The 21919-nt window shown below is 37.1% G+C and overlaps 1 protein-coding gene across 1 annotated transcript in view; it reads right to left on the bottom strand.

Moving 5' to 3' along the window:
• Nucleotides 1-4430: 4430 nt before the first annotated feature.
• The window catches only part of SLC5A12 (solute carrier family 5 member 12), a 50484-nt gene continuing 32995 nt past the window's right edge, over nucleotides 4431-21919 (bottom strand). The window contains exons 10-15 of the mRNA XM_008003868.3: nucleotides 20958-21025; nucleotides 17139-17225; nucleotides 14452-14618; nucleotides 12122-12225; nucleotides 6763-6890; nucleotides 4431-4619 (exon numbers count right to left, since the gene is read on the bottom strand). Coding sequence (XP_008002059.1) covers nucleotides 4470-4619; nucleotides 6763-6890; nucleotides 12122-12225; nucleotides 14452-14618; nucleotides 17139-17225; nucleotides 20958-21025 — 704 coding nt within the window. The 3' untranslated portion in view covers nucleotides 4431-4469. The remainder of the gene's footprint in view (nucleotides 4620-6762; nucleotides 6891-12121; nucleotides 12226-14451; nucleotides 14619-17138; nucleotides 17226-20957; nucleotides 21026-21919) is intronic.

Raw genomic sequence — 21919 nt, 5'->3', positions numbered from 1 at the left:
AACTAGTTGTATAAACAACATTAGATTTAGATGTATTCTAGAACTCTGAAATTAAAAAGCTGCATAAGATTTTGAAAATACAAAAATACCACATTAAATGTCCTACCGACATACTGAAATATCATTATCAATGACCATCTTGCTCCACAGGGTAAGATTATTTTTCTAATTTATGATAACAGCCTGACACTTCAAGAAAGGGTCATGTTGTGATTTCAAAGTTAAATACTTATGAGCTTAACTCTTTTTCTTCTGAAGATGGCTAATATTTGAAACACCAAAGTATAATATTAGAAAAATGGGCTTGTGAATGTTTGTTATTCACATGGGTATTTGCAGATCTACATTGATTTACTTGGGAGATTGGAGTGGGAGAGGAGATAATGGTGTTATCTCTTTCCAAGAATTACCAATAAAAACTACAGATTAGTTAATTCACTATCAATGATGAGTAACCTTTGATTAGTTTATAAATTTGCATCATTCCATGTGTACCATTGATATCAGTTAAATTTTAGTTATTTGAAAGTAGCTTATGCTACAAGATTATAAATGCTAGAGAAAAGCAGTTAACTGTATAGTAAACCTAGCTAATTTACAATATTGAGATTAAGTCCATGAGACTTGTAAACATACAAATGCACATATACATACAGCTATAACTTCTGTAATATTTTTAAACAATTTATTTCTAAGGGAACAATTAAAGGGAGACTCCTCTATTTTCTCCATAAATAATGTTTGATTAAGTCTGTAACAGCACAAAAATATTTCAGTAATATTCTCTTTGAAATACTATTTGAAAACCACATGGGCAATGGTTTACTTTTTGTTTCTCTTTAGAATGAAATGGTATAACCCTGTAAAGTCATGAAATAGTAAAGTTCTTATTTAGCAAACGCTATATAAACAAAGGGAAAAGACCTTCCCCACCTTCTGTTGCTATTTTGAGAGTCACAGTTGCTTTGAACTGTGCATTGAGTGATAAACTTGGGTTGAGATACTGTTTACTTATCAAGGTTTACATGTACAAAATAATAAATCATAATAATGACTATTGCATCTTTTAGTAATGAACTTGTTTATAACAGTAGTTTTCTCTCTTTTCAGAATTTAGGACCTTTAGAAAAGTTACTCTCTGGAAAATAATATTTTATTTAAACTCTGGCATTAAAAAAACTACCCTTTGGAAATTTATGGCATGACTTTTAATTTATACATTCTGTTTGTCTTATTATTTCTTATTCTCAAAATAGTAACATATATTCTGATCCTGCATCTTAAAAATCCTGAAGAGAAATAATGAAACCATTTAAGTTAACATGTACACCATGTTCTTCATATATTGCAGACCAAATATTTAATATTCCATGTGGGCCTGCCACGCTGTGCTAAGCACTTTCTATGATTTACTTTTATAAATCTTCATAATATTTCTATTAAGTAGGGATAAATTTTACTCCTATTAATTGCTGAATAAAGTAACATTTAAAAAGTATCACCCAAAATTACCTAGATTTATGTCAGAATTTGTGTTTGAACCTAAGCCATTTGACTCCAGTTCCTCATCTCAATCATAAGCTGTCGTAGTTCTTATTCCAAATGGTGACAAAAAAATGTCTGTCACAAAAATGAATTCATTCAGAATGAGTTAAAGAGGCATTGAGGTAATTTTGTTCCATTTTTACCAGTATCTGTGGTTGTGCTTTAAAAGTACAGTGCTGAGTATCAAGTTTGGAACATTTTAGGCCCCTCTAAAACTCATCATTCCTAGTGCCATTTATTGAGAATGTCTCTGGTCATGCTGTGGCAAAAACAGCCACGAGTTAAACCCTCTTCCATGGTATGGATGGAACTTGTCACTGGACTGTCTTTGTACTGCACCAGTGGCCTTGGCATGACTCTGGGCTGCTAATCCTAGGGAGGGCCTGAGAGGAGTGCTGGGACTCACTAGCTGAATCTGTTGACTGTGCACTTCATAGCTCCCTTTTGCTTCATCACACAACAAACACGACTTTCATACACTGTGGAAGACAGTTTCCCACAGATTCCCATCTGCTCTCTACCTGAAACCCTAGATTTATGCCTGTTTGTTCAATTAAGAAGAATGGGGGGAGTCTCTACAATGACCTCTAAAATCTCTTGAAATATCATCTGCTAATGCCATAAATTTCATTACACAAGGAAGGCAGAGATATTTTTATAATAATAATTGTATCTTCCAGTTGTATGACATTTTGATAACACTCCAGGTAAAATAATTAGGGACTATAAAAGAACAAACATTTTTAGAACTTTCACGGAAATGTACCGACCCAGTGAAATGTCTTTAGGAAAATTTATGAGTAAAATTTGTGAGTAAAATGAAAAACTGTATGGTATATTTTGTTTTTATGCTGTCCCAAGTGGAAGTTCACAATCCTGATGTATTCCAAATCATATTTACATATATATGTATGCACATGTATATATATGTACATGCATATATAATGCCTACCATTAATTTATTCTCATCCTCAGAATTGCTGTTTTTTCCTTTTTATTCTTTCTCTCTCTCTCTCCCTCTTCCTTTCTTTCTTTCTCTCTCTATCTCTCCCTCTTTCTTTCTCTCTTCTTTCCCTAAGATATTAATAAAGCCAACTAGGTTTGGCTCAGACTTCAATATTCACAAAATATGTATTCTAATTAATAAGAGTATCCCAAATCATTTGGAAAATAATTGCACCTCTCAATTTGCAAATCCTTAGATCAACAGCTTAATTAGCATGGCCAGACTTTGAAAAATGTTTCCAAAAATTCTGCTCCTTCTCATTTTCAGATATTTTTCCAAATGTGCCCCCTTTTGACCCTTTCCCTCTTATCCCAAATGTATTTTTTTTCTCATCTCTCTTATAAACTGTAGCCCAATACCTTTTTTCTCTTTCTCTATTCTCCTTTTCTATTTGAGTGGAGGGAGAGAAGGCAAGGATTGAGTTCTGTTTTGTAAACTCCAGTGTGTCTGTTTTAATTCCTCCATTGATTTGTCTGTCTTTCTCTCTCTTCTAATAATAGATATTGGTATTGTCTATTACATGCTTCTTTCAAGGCTTTCTCTTTCAAGAAATATTTAAAGACAACCTTTGGAGTTCCTTATCCTTGCCTATTTGGACTATTTCTTCTTACTTTGCTAACGCACTCTTTCTAGGCCTTTTGCTCTTATCTGGCCACCAAAATAAATATCTGACACCTGTCCTAATATATGACTCTCAGATACAACTTTATTTCTTATTATCTGTCCTCTGACTTGGCCCCTGTGACATACTGTTTCTTTCTTTTACCTTTTCAGAATTTTATTTCTTCGCTTCCTCCAAAAATCTTTCACTGCTCCTTCATTTGTCAACTCACCTTTTAATTGGCAATGCCCTCATTATCCAGAACTTTAAACATTATTTTCTAGACACGAACTATGAAGTTCTCCATTTTTGTTACCTTACCCAGTGGAATGAGTTGAGCTTGCTCACATGAGCTGAATGAGCAGAGTACAAGTCTTGTGGACAATGTGTTTTGTCCAAAGAAGAACACTATTGCTGGTGAAATCTATGGTCTGTTACACTATTTGCAACATTCTTTTACCAAATTCTATTCTAACAACCTTCTATAGGACATTCCTTTTCTCTTTACTTAACCCTGGAAAAAGGCTCCAGACTTCTTATTGAGCTCTGAGGCAATTTTTCATTGTAAAGTGATAGAAAGGAAGAAGAAATACTGCATGGACAACATAAAAGGAGCAGAGATTTTAGTTATAATTGCTCCCACTAGCCAGACATACCATATTCTCCTTCTGCACTTAGCTGATTTTTTTTTTAATGTTTGGTCAGGATAGCTAATGATTGGAATGACTGGAAGAGGACCTATAGTGGTGGTGAAGGGATGTTAATAGTATGTTAATAGTCGTATGCCAATTGCAGCTACAGGATGGGAGATGGGTGACATAAAATATGTCTACATGTATGTGAGGTATGAGGTCAGAGGTGGAGGTCATTCCTCTGTTTTATTCCTCATGGTAGAAAAGCAATAATATGCATATTCCTATTGCCCATTCTGCCTTTAAACTCCAAGATATTTTGATGGTTAAAAAACTACTAAAATGAAAAACCTGAAGTTTAATACGACACCAAGCAAACAGACTTTGATTTCTTGAATGGTGATGAAATCCAGTCCTAATTTATTCAAGAAGGAAGTAGTCAAGGACATTTGGAGCAGATTGGTTTTTCTCTGTGAAAGTTGGAGTCTTTCAAATAATATCCTGGGAAACAGTCATTTTGCATGTAGTAATAAATAAGTACAAATAGGCAGCAGACATCCCTGTCTGCTAGCAATGGCAACTATACAAGTCTACTAACAAATAGGCAAGAAGTATGTGGAGTTTGTGTGTTCGTGTGTGTGTTTTGTGTGTGTGTGTGTGTGTGTGCATTCATACAGGTATTGCCTTAGAAATGGGTAATCTCAAATGCCATATTGTTGTAGCTTTTGTCCTTAGGATCATAGCCTGGAACATGTACCAGGCTTTCTTTCCTGAGTCCGTTCTGTAAGACAGATTCAGCCCCTTGTTTCCAGGCACTGCCATTCTCCAGGTTTTCCTGAGGAAAATAGAAAGACACATATTAGCAATATAGCCTTGATGTATTCCAAATTAACCTGAGAGAATCTTGTTTAGGCCTTGGCTTCAAAAAATTATATATAAGTACAAAAGAAGCATAAACAACTCTGACCTAAGACAATTTCTAATTGATAACTTTGATAATCCATGTAAGGTACTATTTCTAATGATAATAACAGCAAAAAGAATAATTTATTGAGCATTTACAGTATGTCTTGTGTTGCATGAAGAAATTTTTACATCTCTCATTTAACCCAGCAATGCCGTCAGGTAGTAGTATTACATTATAAGGAGAAGCATACCTCTATCTCATATGAGGATGGCCCCCTTCCCACCAGGGAATAGGAGAGCCTGCTGATAATAACAGGGACACCTATACACAAACTCCCCTGGATGCTGCTCAACATTATTTTCTGGCAAAGAAGCCAAATAATACAAGGACACAAGGAGTGTCCCTCCCATTCAACTTAGCCTTGAGAACAGAAGCTGGCTGCCTGAATTAAGTAAGTTTATTATTTATTCCAGGAAATTCTATCTTCCTGAGTCTGCAAACCAATAAATAACTTGATCCGTTGCTTCTAGAACTTCCTCAAAATTCATTTATACAAACAACCAGCTGCCTTCTCAGCAAAATAAATTGCTCATCTGGGTAAACAGCCCTTTTCTCCAAAGTATAGATTGTTCAATGAAGCAAACTCCTTGCTTATCAAGCCACGGTTCAATTATCAAAACTGACTTTAGGACCTTCACCTGGCTATGTTTTCCAATTTTAAATTGTCACACCACAGTTTTGCCCAGTTCCAATAAGAACCCTGAATTGAAAGATCTACCTTAAGTCACTTAAGCTTAGAATTCTAAAAATGTCTGCACCTAACCTCCATACTCTGAGCCTCTCTGTAAATGTGGTGCTCTTGCCTCCTGCCATAAGTAATAAACTCAGCTTTAGGTGATATACATGTTATTCTGCTGTTTTCTGGAGAGGAGAGCAATGGGCAACTCAAATATTTGCCGTGATTCGGGTTAGGCTTCCCTCTCCTAAAATCATAAAAGAATAAAATGTCTGGGACTAAAAGTGAATATAAGTTTAAACTAAAAAGAAAAACACAACAACAACAATAACAACAACAAAAACACTCCTGCACTTAATCAAGCTGGGAAGACAGACACTGATAAGGCCAGCTGCTCCCAAGGTCTGGCAGTCATCAAATGCCATAACAACCCTTTGAGTGACCATTGCACTCTTACCAATGCTGCCCCAGATAGCTTTGTGGTCATTTCTGCTTCCCGTAGACCCCTTTAAGAATCCTTCAGTGGGAACCCAAACCTTACAAGACATGCTCTTCCTCCCTCTTGTTGAGGGTGGCATTCACCGATTCCTCTGAAGTACCCCACCTTGCTGCATCAAGTCGGTAAGTCCAATTTTGTCTAACTACAGGCTCTTTCTGGTGGTCTTTGGCTGATGAAACCTTAATAATACTTGGACAGTGTCTCTAGTACTGCCTGACCTAAACACACTTCTTTTTCCCAGAATAAAAAGAGCTGGGGAGTTAGAGAGTTAGGTGCATCTTGCTGCTTCTTTGCCTGTATAATCCCACCATGACCTTGCTTTCCATTTATAGCCCATGGAACTGGAAATGCTTGTGTCCATGTTGCTCTCACCCTCTCACCCACCCAGTTTTCAGATCAGAAAAGCTGGAGTTGAGGAGTTAAATAATTTACCCAAGGAATGCAGGACATGGAACCAGGATTAATCCCAGGACTATCTGATACTGAGGTGCATGCTTTGAACTATTATAGGAGAATGTGCCTTCAATTTGTTCCTTTTCTATGATTCGCTTTTATATTTTCCTAGAATTCACCTTCACAGGGGTTAAAACAAGCTTTGAAAACTGACCACCTGTAATGCCAATAATTCAGCTTCAAGGCACTTTTACCTATCAACATATTTATGTGTTTAAAAGCTGATTAGCTGAGGTAACTCTGAAGTTGAAACTCAAATTCTTTCAAGTTTTTTCAATCACTGCCTTCCCTTTCCAGTGCATCTTTGCAGCTGGTTTAAATAGGCAAAACCAGGAATCCCTTTGAGTCCATACACATTTTTAGAAGCTCAAACATCAGCTCACCTGCTCTGTACCACTGTCATGCTGAACTCCGCACCAGCATAGTGTTTTGTACTTCTTAGACCAAAAGCAAAATAAATTACAAACTGGTCTAATTAACAGTGGTTGAATATCCTCACCTCTTTGGCGACCTATTAACAAAAGAACAAATAGATTAGATAGTTGCAGGCCTCCAGGTCTTCCTTTACAAATTTAAACATTGTCAACTTGAAAAGTAGGTTACTTTTTAGAATAAAAGTGAAAACAAGACTGAGTGGTTAATAAACAGAAATTGGTTAACTGCTAAAAGAGGTAGGAGTTCATTTTTAAACATCAACAAATTATCAGGTCAGGTAGACTCATGACTGTAGAGTTAAACAGAGACAACCTATTGATTTTAAAATATCTATTATAGAAAACTATACTAGTACCCTTCTTTGGCCAACAGAGGGGATAGCAGTAATTATGCAATTTCTTCCTTTAAAAAAGCTCTTGATTTTTTAGCCAAACCAGATATATTAATATTTGAGATCATCTAAGTCAGTATTTGTAAAATTAGAAAGAGTATTTTTATTGTTCCTTCTTTTCTTTCACCCTAACATCCTGAACAAGCAATATCCTCATGTTCCTCCCAGGTACTTTAAGCATTCCTCACACCTCCTCATGCCTCACACCTCCTTTTCCCTTCCTCAAAACATACCTGTTCAATGTCCTATTTCTTCAAATCCTACTGTGGAACAAGAGTCAAATTGATATTCAAAACAAGACGTAAACCCCAGTGATGTTGCTCCTCCCAGAATTTATGCAAATTTTAAGTCATAAAGACTATTCACTAATACCCTATATCATTCAATGATAGTTATTAGTCCCATAGTCAATGTAGTGTAAAGATACTAGAAGGAAGAGTGGAGTAGCGGTTATACCGTTGATCAAATTTCTTTTAAGTGCCAGATACTGTGCCCATCCACAAACTTTTTCTCAAACTGCTTTCTAGAGACAAGAAAAAAAACTGTAGATTTGTTTGGTTTTTGTATGAGACAGAGTCTCATGCTATTGCCCAGACTGGAATGCAGTGGCATGATCTCAGCTCACTGCAACCTCTGCCTCCCGGGTTCAAGTGATTCTCCTGCCTCAGCCTCTGGAGTAGCTGGGACTATAGGCACGCACTACCACACCTGGCTAATTTTTTGCATTTTTTTCTGTAGAGATGAGGTTTCACCATGTTAGCCAGGCTGGTTTTAAATTCCTGACCTCAGGTGATCCGCCCACCTCAGCCTCCCAAAGTGCTGTGATTACAGACGTTAGCCACTGTGCCTGGCCAAAAATGTAGATTTTTAAAATTCTAAATTGAGGTTTAAACAATCTATTCCCTGGCATTACATCACCCTGTCAAAAGACATTTGACCACATAGAATTCTACTAGTGTTGATAATAATATTTATCAATTAGTCAGTATATTCTACATACTGGGCACATTTTACATAGATTATCACTAATCCCTATAAATAGGTAAGTATTGTTATTCTCTTTTCATGGATGAGGAAATGGTGAACTTTTCTATGAGCTGATAAATGATGAAGTATATGTTTAGTTAAACATGTGTGATCTCACACTCTGTAACCCTCCATTTGTCTTAATGTGTGCATATGTGTGAGTGGCAGAGGAGGGGCTGTACAACCTTAAAATTCTATGCAAGGGCATCTCTGAATCAGAATAATTTAATTTGGGACAAAGTCATTTCCAGGGTTTCAAACAGAGAAGAGTTTTGTCTCTGAATGAACCACAAAAGTATCAAACACTCCAACAAATGATGGTGATCTATTGTCTCTGAAGAGCAGGTCCTGAGATTTGGACAGGACTCTCTGCTTCATATGGACTTAGATTTCGTTTTCTTCTAGAAAAAGATAATATTGCCTTTGGGAAATAGTAGATGGTAAAGCAAAGTATAGGGCTATAATTCTCACAGATAGGAAAGTTGAAAGTGAAACTCAAACTCTCAAACCAGAAGCTCTGTATTTGCCTTCAATCATGGATTTATCATCTTTTTCATGAGCAAGACCTTGGGGATTGAGCATCAGTGGACTGTTGAGAAAATTGGGTGAAACGGAGTTCGTCAAGAGGTTGCAGGACTGTAGACATATTAGGTGAGAAAAGAGAAGAAGGTCAAAGGGGATGAGATCATTTCCTGTAGACAAGTGGGTTTTTCCTAAGGAAAAGAAAGTTCATGCTTATAGAGGAAACATCACTAGATGTATAGTAACTTGGGGTGGTTTTGAGGAAAGTTCCCCTTCCTCTAAGCAGAAGCAACTCTATGCCAAGGTACTGACTCCATGAGCCGAATGCAACCTAGAATCCATTCCCTACATGGTCTCTCTACTGGGCACAAGCCCCAAAACTCTCAGCAGAAGTCCTGAGTACAAGATATAGGCTTAAGTTGCAAGTCAGGAAAGTCAGATTAGGAGTGGCAAGGACATAAAATTTCAGAAACCTATGAATAAAAAGATGGTCTATAAACTTTCAACAGAAAGAATGGTATGAGTGTATGTGTATGTGTCTGTGTATGTGTGTATATGTGTCTGTGTGTGTGTATGTATCTGTGTGTGTGTGTGTATGTATCTGTGTGTGTGTGTGTATGTATCTGTGTGTGTGTGTCTGTGTGACAAAGAGGAGAGAGAGACTGAAATAAGGTAGATTACGTACAAGAATCAGAAATTAGAATGGTATCAGCTTTCACCACAGCAAACTGAAAGCTAGAATATTTTTTATCTATCTCACATCATTATACAGAGCTGCGCAATTCCTGACAATTTATAAAGTAGTACAGTAAATTTCTCTGATGAGATGAATTATCTAATACAAAGATTAACTTTTGTATGTTAAGAGATAGATAGTAAATATTTTCGGCGTTGCTGGCCAGATGTTTGTTGCCACTACTCAACTCTGCCTCTGTAGAGTGAAATCAACCATAGTCAAAAGCAAATAAATGGGCAAGCTCTGCTTCTAGAAAACTGATTAAAAAAAAAAACAAAAAGAAAGAAAAGAATGAAAGAAAATAGGTAGTAGGCCAGATTTAACCTTAATGTATGGAACCATAATCTAAAATATAAAAATAATAGACTGATAACTAAAGACTTCATATCAGAGACATGCAGCTTTATAGTAAAAGAGAAAAATACAGTAAGATTCAGATAAATATAAACTACTGTACACTAAAAAAACAGAATAGCATCCATCTCTACATGCTGTCCTGATAATGGGATGTTTTGGTCACTTGATACACCAACAATGGTATTTGTTCTTGATTTAGGAAATGATATTTTCATTTCACATGTCTAAAAGGGAAAAATGAAAAAATAACTTTCAGCCACCCAGCAGAATTGTATCAGTAATAATGAAGAATTTAAAGTGTATCTTAGCCCAAGTTCTCCTTTCAGCAGCTGATACACAAAATGATTAATGATGTAAACTTCCCGGAGTTGCTAATCAGCACAGACATGATTCTATGTGTCAACATATATGAGTAACATAAACAGCATATCTTTTAGGTGCCATATTTTATCTGGAAGAAGTATAATTGAATACATCACCTATTAAGACCAAATAAGATCAAGATAAAATATAACACAAGGAGAACAGGTTCACAAAAGGCCTCTGTCCTTCCTTACTGACCCTATTCTACATTTCAACATTGTAAGACTTTTTAAAAGATTCAGTGGGTATTACAGAAGATTTGTTAAAGCCTCTTGGTGAGCAGACCTGAGGGTATCAGGCTAGCACTAAGGCCTCATTTGGAAGACAGGCACCAGGAGGCAAGAACATCTGCTGGTCATGTTCAAAAATTTTTCCAAATGTTTGAAGGCATAATTAGACTTTGTTAGAGTGTTTGCTTTTGGTCTCAAGGGCATTTCACTAAGACCTGGTTCATTTGGATAAAAAGAAAACATAGGGATTAATACCAAAAGAGTTGTTCATGCTGAAAATGTGTAAGAATTTTCAATCAAATTTAATATAAGTGCTGCTGTATCAACATAACAGCATGCTAATTCTGGTGAACACATGGTAAATATAGGCTGACAAACCACTGGATTTCATGTGCACACATTTCCTGCTTTAGAAGGAAACGTCCAGGCAACTGAACTCTTGGCTGTCTTCTTAGTGGCGACCGACTACTAAACTGAAAAGTCTAGGTATACTCCTCTAGCATCAAGGAAGGAGTCATGGATGTCAGGGTACTAAGGCAAAATCTAAACAAAATGAATAAACAATCTTTCGCCTGAAACTATTTAAATGAAGACATTGAGAGAGCTGTTATTATGTGAAAGACTGGGGTTACAAGATTTATAGTCAATTCTTTAACATAGTCAATATCTTCTTAAATTTCACTGAATGTCTATTGACATCATGTGCAGAACAATAGGGCATCGGAACTTGCATATAACATTTCTAGTACACAGTCATCAGAAATGTTGCCACTCAGGTTTCGTGTTGAGTAAGAACGTTGGCCATTGTTCACTGGTATATAATAGTCGTGGAAAAGTAGAATATCTTAAACATTTTTCAGCTGAAATACGTACTCCAAGGAGGTGGAGGGACAAGAGTACAGTGAACTTATTCCACCCCACTATCTCCCACACTCTCACCACCACTACGAATCCCTCATGGGCTTTGAAACAAAAAAGATATTAATCCATCAAAAGGGCAAGTATGGATGGTAGACACTTTGCTAAAAATGGCTGACAATGAAGCTGTTCACTGCAGAGAACTCCACGACCTTAGAGGAGCAGCCTCCAAAGGACAACATAGGCAAAAACAATAGTGTTTTGCTTTTCTAGTAAGTTAGCAAAGACTGACTTCATGAGATAGCAAGATGGTGATGACAAAAATTTCGTCTCTTACTGAGATGAGGGGAAAAGAACCACTCTGAATATTTAACCTTATTTACTGATTGTTATATTACAGAGGGTTTTTTATACTCAAGCTTCTGGGGGACATGTGTCAAAGCATCTTTTTTTTTAAATAATATATGAGAAATATTTGAATATATGTGGTTTTTTGTTTGTTTGTTTTTTGAGACGGAGTCTTGCTCTGTCGCCCAAGCTGGAGTGCAATGGCACCATCTCAACTCACTGCAACCTCCACCTCCTGGGTTCAAGCGATTCTGCTTCCTCAGCCTCCCGTGAATACATGTTTTATATATTAATAATCAGATATATAATAATGAAGGGCGCCTTTGTATGTCAGCTTTGAGAGAGTAGACATCTCTGTGGGAAGAAGGGTTTTTTTGAGAAACTTGAATTCAAACCAATAAGACAGTCAGCCAGTCCACCAATGCATGCACTAGCCCGTATCTTCTTTAGTCCCAAAGAGAGGAATTATAACCAACCTGTTATGAGGCTGATGATTACTCCAGCAGCAATGCATCCTAGGCAGCCCACTGCACTGTAGTAAAGGTAGGAGATTGAGTACCAGGTATCAGCTATTGCAGGTCTGTGGAAAACAGCACATGTCACCAATTCCGTGCATTCTAAAGACCCACAGTGATGTAGAGGACTGCTCAGAATTCATTTTAGGGCCTGGCATCTCAAAAGCCTAAAGCATAACTTCTTGTCATTTAAAAAATTATATTTAGACAAAATGTGCTTTGTATTCCACTCAATCTAATTCATTCCTGAATTACAAATATAATAATATAGATACTGAATCATAAGTATTACAATGAGGATTGTGTCTTTCACTTCATTTGTATTATTTATTCCTCAGACATCTATTAGGCCCAGATTTAGTGCTAGTGATTGTGACAGGCATTAGTGATCTAAAGATGAGAAAGTCACAAAGTCTACATATAGGAGCTAATAGATTATCATAAAATGGGTTGGTTTTGCCTCAGTAGAAAAGGTATAAAAGATTAAGGCAGCCTTCATAGTAGTATCCAATTCAGATCAATGCATGTGATGATACCTCAGCTCATTTTGAAAGAATAATTAGTAGTTAATCAAGCAAAGAGGGTAGTCAGGGCCAGGAATTAGCATTCCAAGAAGGTAATACAGTAAGTACAGGCAGGAGGGAAGAATCAACATGGTTTATGATGAACCATAAATAGGTTGAAATTCTTTGATATAAAATTCATGGAAACAAAATGAAACTCAAAGGCAAATGGAAGCAAAATAATGGAGTGCCCATTTGGAACCTGAGTCAAAATGAATTTTATGGAGGAATGGGGGACACTAGTACAGCTCTTGAAAAATAAACAGATTTTAGGAGAGTGGAAATGAACACTAAAAGACATTCCTATAAAGAAAATAGCTTGATTAAGGACTCAAATGTAGGAAAGAGTGGGATAGGCATAGGTAGAAGAGAAGAGACAGAATTCACAGTAGAAGGAAAACAATAGTTAATAACATTAAAACCACAGGAAAGTTTGGCAGATATTTAGCTCCAGGATTAAAAAGGTTGCATTTTATTCCATAAGGACATGAATCATTGAAGTCATCTCCATGTGGTAGTAATGAGTTCAGGAAGGCGCTTCAGAGCAAATAAATCTAGTGATGCTTGGATAGAATGGGTTGTATTAGAAAAGAAGAGAAAATAGAAAAATGGAGGAAATCAAAAATACAAATAAGATAATTTCACTTTTCTGGACTTTGTAATGACAAGAGTAGCCTCAAGATTGACAAGGACAATGGAGAGGAGAAGATACGCCAGGCCAAGAGAGACTTTCATAAATGTAATTTGCCACATTACCTGGCCAGTTTGAGAAGGCTGGGCTCAGAGGAAATGAGCGCGTACAGGGAGGTATTGATGATAATCAGAAAAGGGCTACTAAAAATGAAGTACTTTTGAGGATACACAAGTAACACAAATCCTGTATTTTCTAGACTTGCTCTTACATACAATTAGAATGTGAGTGAACATTTATTAAAGTCATGTGTAGTGCCACTTGATATATATACACACTCTCATATATACATATGTATACAAACATATATACATATATATACACACAAACATATATACATACAAAGAGAGAGAGATATATAGTCTTATCTCATTTGATCCTCTCAAAAACAAAGTATAGTAGGTACTAATACCCTCATTTTTCAATCAAGGGCTCTGAGAATTCAAGAAGTTACAACTTACTAATTTGTCCAAAGATAGAAAGGGAATAAATGGTAAAACCAAAATCCAAACCCAGGTATTTCACATTTCAAAGTCCACAGTCTTCTCTCTACCCAATAGTATCTGATGTGTTTTGATATTTTTGATCACTTACCCCAGCCAGAAGCAGAAAGGGAAATCCTTTGTTAAACCCTGTGTTCATATTGTTTGGTTTAGAAGCCATAGGTTCATAGCAGCGCTCCTAACTCCGCATACCTACAAGCATTATCCTCATTGCTCACAAACTTCTTCTACTCAGTTTTATTCTTTGAGGACACCATATTCCTCATACCCAGTCACCTTTCAACCCTCCAGTATTTTTCTGTTTTGTACTCATATCTCCCATTAACTCTTTCACCAAATCCGTTTTTGTATGTCTGAATACATCTGCAGAAAGCTGCAGCCCTGCGTGGCACTCTTCAGTGCTGGGTACTTCCCAGAGTGAGTCTCACAAGAGAGCAAGATGTGTCTCATCACACTTATCTCTGAAGAGTGCACCTCCCTCTTACCAGGTGACCTACTCTCTGGGACTCAGCGCCATCTTTAAAGTCAGCATACCTGCTGGATAGCACTGGAGACCCTGTTGCTGTCACATTTGATTTGATACATTGGTCTGTTGATAGAGGCAAAGGCCATGTCTTAGAGGCTGGTGCAGGGTAAACGAAGGCCCCAATGGCCACCCAAAATGACAAGATGATTCCAGTAAGAAGACCTCCTAGTGCACCCTGGATGAAGAAGAAAAAAGTTAATGGGAAATTTGACAAAGTTGTCTGTTGAAAGAATAATGAGATGAGGAGTTCTATGCCTTAGAGATTCTGGCGTTCCACCCCAAATCTTGGCCACATGTTTTGGAAACACTCTACTCAAACTGCCGTCACCTCAATTCCCATAATGCAGGTTTATTAAGGAGTGACTTGTTCTTTAAACGAAGACACGAGATAATTTCACACTGACCAATGTATTTAGATTTCTAGCAATAATTATTTTTCTCCTTAGGGTTTCTTTCTCTTACTACTTAAAAAGCTGCTGAAACTTTGATTCTCATTAGAAGACTTTCAGAAGTTAAGGAAAGCTTCAAATATTAGAGTCACTTTTTGTTATCGACAGCTTTTATACAGAAAATATTACTCCTATCTCTCTTCCTAAGTAACTGACAGAGTCCCCTGAATCCCTAGTTTTGAGTGTTTTTGTTTGAGTATGAATACTAGCAAGTGAATTTAATAGTCTTGTCATTTAAGGTTTATATTTCTTGATAAATAGTGAAAATTCAAAGAATCATTTTTCTTGTAGAGGAGGCAGAACAATTTAGCAGAGATTAAGACCACTAGAGAATATAATCGAATGTTTCTGGTCACTGCTAGGAAGCTGAGCCTTCTGAGTCAGAGAAAACAAACCTGTTGGCTTCTCTAGTTAATCGGAAAAGAATAGAAGAGACCGTGGGAAGAGTTCCAGAATGCTTTCTTCATTATTGTTTGAAGAAACTAAATCAGTGTGTGTGATTTGAATACTTGTGCCTTGGTCTAAACAAGTGGTCTGCAAATTTCTAATATAACAGTCAGACAATAAATATTTTAGGTTTCGTGAGCCATGCAGTATCTGTCACAACTACTCAGCTCTTCTCTTATAGCATGTAAGCAACTATAGAACAATACCCAAACAGAAGAGGCTGGCTGTGTTTTAGTAAAATTTTATTTATGGACACTGAAATTGGAATTTGGTATAATATTTTTGTGCCAGAAGATATTATTCTTCTTTTGACTTTTTTTTCCCAACCACTTAAGTCAAAACCATTTTTAGCTTGAAGGCCTTACCAAACACAGGGGGCCGGCTAGATTTGGCTTGTGGCATATCGTTTGCTGACCCCTGGCCTACCAGTAAGTGGCAAATGGATTTCAACTGGACGGCTAACCCTGGTTGATTTTTAATAGCTAGCTGGAGAACCATGTTGAGACAGATTCTGAAGTTGCAGCCACATTCTGTGGGAAGGAGAGCCATGATTGGTTAGTAGGATCAGTCATGGCCATTGATGAGGGGAGAAGTGACACAAATTTATAATATTTACTATACTTTAGTAAATATCTAGGCAAAGGACATGTCTTAGAGGCTGATGCAGGGTAAATGAGGGCCCCAATGGCTGCCAAAAATGACAAGGTGGTTTCAGTAAGAGAAATCAAGGTGGTTTTCCTGACCAAATAGAAAAAAACTACAATGTACTAACATAGATAATAAATTTATGTTTACAGTGCACTGTAAAATCTTATGTAGTTAGCTCGTATTTTTTGTGGCTAGGATATTGTCTTCCCTCACATTATCTCCCCAAAGACATAATATTCTTGTCAACCCCAATATCAGACAAGTGATTAAGACTGCTTGGGAAGTGCTGCAAAGACCCGAATGCTCACTACCCATCAACCTCTTTACCTAGCCCAACAAGATTTATCTAGGAGAAAGGTCAATAAGGGTCAGGTAGCCACAGAGACCTAATCAGGTATACTATCTGACACAGACATTATGGAATATCCTATAGTGTATAGATAAATAAGTGTAAAGTCAAGCTTTCTGGAATCAAAAGACTTTCTCGAAATACATGCATGTAAGTGTGCAGATGGCAGTAACTGGAAAATGGCAATTTTGTTAGATTGAGAAAATTCTGCTATTATAAATGTTTAAAAAATATTGTTATATTATTTTTCCAAATAATTATTTATTTTGATTTATACTGAATACACAGTTATCCAACCAATATTAGCTTGCCAGAGCAGCGAAATGAAGATCCAGCTGTCAGAACCCAAGTTTGTCCCTTCTCCCCTACATAAATTAGTTAATTAGTTTAATAAAGTTAGTTATAAATCTAGGTAACTATACACAGAAAACAATTAGATTTACATTTGTAAATATGAATTTTCAAAATTGTGTTTCAACAAAACTATTCTTGAATTCAGAATCTATTTTACAATTAATGTTGTGGGCCTTTAATTTAGAGAAGACTTAATTTAACCTTAAAGAGTCAGCTTTCATGTCAGGATATATGGTAGTTCATAACTACCTCTGCTCTTCTTTCATTTCTGTTCCCAGAAAAATGTCACTGAAGTCAGAGAGAGGTAGACTCAAGCTCTATTTAATTCTTCTGTGGATTCTTTTCCTGGTTAAGACAAATAGCTTTTCCAAACAGGGGTGAGAGGAGGAAGAAATGGCTAGGACTAGTTTTTGACTAGGAATTGTGAAGATGGCTGTGGGATCCTTACCTTCCAGTTCACAAAAGGGAACACAAGACCCAAGGAGAATAAACCCAGCATTGGTCCCCCGCACATGCCGTGAATGCTGAGGGCAGCCTGTGGAACAAAAGCAGACCAGATGAACCCCCGACTCAAGGGCATCTGTGACTTCCTGGCATCATCCCTCTCCTGGACCTGGGATACAATTGGGTCCTAGTTCTGACTGTGCCATTTATTAATTATGTGCTTTCTATAAGTCATTCCTAAATTCTAGGCTGAATGATAAGCACTGTATTTATGTGTGTGTGTGTCTGTGTGTGTTTGTATAGTAGAAAGGCAAGCAACCTGAATTTAGTTTGAAGTCCAAGCTGAAACTCAGTGAATTTCAAAGTCTTCTTTCTCTATATAAAAAAAAAAATAAGGTCATAGAACCAAAGGGACTTCAAATCACCTCTAGCAAGTTTTTTTTCTTTTTTCCAGAAAGATGGGTTGCAATGCTTGATTGTTTTTTCCAGATTAATTTCAGAGAAGTCAATGCCTCAGATACATTCTTGACAAAATGGAGGCAGATGAGGGTAAAGCCTTGCTTCTTACCCAGCATCAATACTTCAGTTAATATTCCTGGCATTTCCTCTGCTGACTGATAGCATTAATTCGCAGTTTCTAGGGTTGCTGAATTTGAAAGTTCATTTACTAGTGATTACATAGAAGAGTCAATAAATTAGTAAAGGTAATTTTATCTTCCCCTGTGGGACAAATATTTCACAATCTCTTACAAAGTCACTAGCCACCATGCCTCAGAAGAAAAAGGCCTTCGCATGATAAAAACAAACAAACAAACAAACAAACAACAACAACAACAAAAAGGTGGTGGTGGGGGGGAATTCAAGAGTTCCTGGATTTAAAACTATGTATATTTCTGTAGTGTACAAGCAAACTAATTTTAATTTTTACCTTTCTTTTGTTAATATTAAGCATGTTTAATTAGAGGAAGACTTATAGCTCATCTAATTCAGCCTCCTCCCCAATGCCCAAATACCTTCTAAGCCACTCCTGCAAGTACAGGACAATAGCTTTGTGCATTGGGGTTAGGGTTGCCTTTGGGGCTTGGGCAGGATATTTTACCTTGCTATGCCTTAGCTTCCTCACAGGTCATGTGGGTATGCTAATACTTGCTTCCCATTTCGGGGGCATGGGGTTTGGTGAGTATTCAATGTGGAATCCAAGAAAAAACACAGAATACTGTCTGAGGAGTATGGAGCACATAAAGGCACCAAAGTGTTGACTACTACTATTATTATCTTTTTATTACTGCTCTAACCTTCTCTATTAGTGAGCTCTGATCCCTGAGGCATGCCATTTGTTTGCTGAACTGTTATGATATCCAGAAAGTTTTTTCTCAAGTTGAGATTACAATGCCCCTAGAAGTCATTAACAGCTCTTAGCAGAATTAGCTGATAATCATTAGGACAGCAGCATATTGGATAGAATGACCTTTCTCAAAGGGAGCTGGGCAAATCACAAACTGATCTTCCCTGCTGCTATTTGACCCCAGCCCCTCCTGCCCTACTACTCTCCACTCCATTGTGGTTCTGTGGTCACATGTTTCAAGTGAAACAGGTTTCCTTACTAGAGGATTTTTCTAAGCCTTCAATATGCCCCTGTATCATGTGGATTTTGGAGAGTGGAATGTAGTGTGCAGTGTGTTCCAAAGTCTTTTGACTGTGGAAATTTTCTTTCTTGGAACATGTCGCAGGATGAGACTTTCCAGAACACATTTTCTAAAGTCTTTAACTAAAACATTGAAAGGGTCTTTGTTTAAGGAACTTAAACTGCCCCACTCTCACCCTCAGCACCACCATAAACACATACCATGGGTACGGGGTGGTTTCAGAAACATGAAATGAAATTAAACCTGGCTCTATATCTCATCCCTAGGGTACCTGATTTCTTGTCTTCTTCTCATATGTAAATTCAGAATATGAATGTTATGCCATTAAACTCAATTTAGCAAGGGTGTTTGGAAAATTAAATAAGGGAATTATAGTTGCCTTTTTTTGCCCGTCAAAGTCAGATGTGTTCAGAGAAATGAGTGGACCACCTTAGACTCAAATACCTCTCCTAGGAAAGGAGAGATCAGGGTTTTCACTCTTGCCTTTTGACATCTCTTAAACTGCATGGCACACATCTTAATCAATCAAGAAGGTGGGCCCAGCATACTCAACTGAACGAAGGCAGGAGGATGAGGGCATCACTCACAACTTCCTCCTCACTACAAGAATTGTTTTCCACCAGTCTTTGGAGGAGTCCTTGCCTATCTGGAGCCCCTCATACTTCAATTGCAGAGGAGCTTACAGTGGAAATATCTCTGGAGGAAAACAATTTAGTGACTCTAATCATCACCAGTTGGACATGATGATACTTTCTTAAGAGTAAATACTGATTGTGGAGCACAAGACATCAAGAGGCAACTTGGAAATATAGGTTCCATGAATAGGAAAATAAATCTTAAAAAATACCCGAGATCACTAAAGACAAACCTCACCACCTTGCCACTTCTGCTGTGTAGATGGGTATATATCAGAGTGCTTCAAACATTATGAAGGGATTATAAAGCATCTGTGATAAAACAGTATGTTAATGGCCTATTAGAAAGGACACCATGTCCCGTAAGTTCTTTTATGTAGACAAGTGAATTATTCCATCACTTAGCTCTCCCAGATTTGTTCCCTGAATCTTATAATGGAATTAATGGAACTTATCTAAGTAATCATTGGAAGGATCAAATAAGTTAAACTGCTCTGGGAACTGGAAGGCCTTCTATAAACATTAATGATTACTATTCACTTACTGTGACTCATATCTTCAATTGAAAAACATTTATTGAAAACTTATACCATGATAAGAAACTCTAAATGATGTTCAGATTACACAAGGCCAGGTGTGGTGGCTCACGTCTGTTATCCCAGCACTCTGGGAGGCCGAGGCTGGTGGATCACTTGAGGTCAGAAGTTCAAGACCAGTCTGGCAAATATGGCGAAACTCCATCTCTACTAAAACTACAAAAAATAACTGGGCACCTGTAATCCCAGCTACTGGGGAGGATGAGGCAGGAGAATCGCTTGAACCTGAAGATGTACTTATCTGATGCAGTTTTGTGAGTTGGGTAACATGAGGAATGGGGATGGGTGGCTCAGGAGACTTGGGTCATAAACCTAGTTTTTCCACTAACTGTGAGACCTTGAACAGGATATTTTCACTTTTTTTCCTGTAATCACCTGCAAAATGAAGATAATTGAAACAGATTATAATTGAAACATAAGGTTCCTTTTAGTATTGATATTTTGTGGAATTGGGAGCTGTGAGTTCATCTTGGATGACAGGTGGAGGTGAGTAGATATCCCATTCTACCACTCTTTAATTATGTAACTTTGGGACAGTTACTTCTTAGTTTCTTCATCTGGAAAATTAGTGCATTAATTATACTACTTTAAGAGAAGTGATGAAGATTAAATGAAATAATACATTTAGGACTCTGCTCAGAACAGAGTGTTACATACATGTTAATTATTATTGTTTTAACTATTATTATCACTACTTTTATATCAGGATAATAAATTCTCAGATCTGAATTTTTAGGAGTTTCTAATTTTATCTCACTATCCTATTACTAGTTTTAATAGTTTCTCCTTCTGAAAGTGATTTTGGTTGAAATTTTACATGTATTTTTAACTGGGAGCTGGTAATATTAAATGTCAGCCTTTGGATCTTGGAGGAAGAGGCAGGACATTAGAAGAGAGTGGGGGGAAGTTCTGATGACATCAAATGTGTCTTTTCCTCTTTCGTTACCTGCACAACACCTCCCAGGACAGATGCAGCCACAGCCATAGTGGTACACAGCACGCCAAATAAGAGACCTGAAAGAAAGAAAGAAAAATTACAACCGTAATTTCCTGAGGGATTCCTGACTTCAAGGGATGACATGAGCCCGCACTCAGAACTGTCTCTGATGCAAGCCCTTTGCAAAGGGATCTCAGTGAGGACCGTCCTCCACATTCAGCCATCATCAGCCCCAGGAGAGGCATTTAGGAAGTCTCTCTACCAAGGAAAAGTTTCAATGACCTGCTTCCTCAGGTCAGGCGGAATGAACTGGTATCCAGCCTCAAGGGTTATCCTAAGCTTCTAGAAGAAATCTGTTATGTGGAAACTACATAAAAATGTGGGAAAGGTCCAGACTAAATCTAGACAAAATTAGTGGAAATTAATTCCAGGGCAACCACTCTCTAGCAAGGAGCTGAAAAAGAAGCTACTAATTCCAGGAGTCCAGTAGCTTTTCATCTTAACAATGGTTAAATAACGTCTACACATTCTACCTAACAGATTTCATACATCTGGAAAGTTTTTTCAGATTTTTCCCTTTGGCACTTTATTTGTATTTTCCTTATGGTCCTTAGTTATGCTATATAATGATTTATTTGTTTCTATATCACCATAAGGGCCTTCAGAGTACAGTGCTCTTCTGGTATCATAAAAGCTCACTAATAAATCAGCATATATGTTTTAGTCAACGTGTAAAAATAACGTCTTTTCTAAACCATCTTTTAAAAAGCCATTTTTTATACATCTTTGTTTAAAAATCATCTCAAGAGTACACTGAATTCCAATAATAACACGTAAACTAAATAATAGAAAGGCAAAAAGTAGCAGGTAGACAGAGACACAGTGACAGAAATGGAAAGAAAACTATTGTGTTGATTCTTTTTGAACATTCTCTGTCAGCTATATATCCAGCCCAGTTCCCAACATGACTA

Source organism: Chlorocebus sabaeus, chromosome 1 (assembly GCF_047675955.1).
Source record: "Chlorocebus sabaeus isolate Y175 chromosome 1, mChlSab1.0.hap1, whole genome shotgun sequence".
Classification (NCBI taxonomy): domain Eukaryota; kingdom Metazoa; phylum Chordata; class Mammalia; order Primates; family Cercopithecidae; genus Chlorocebus; species Chlorocebus sabaeus.
Note: the sequence above shows the minus strand (reverse complement) of the source record. Positions and strands in the feature narration are given on the sequence as shown.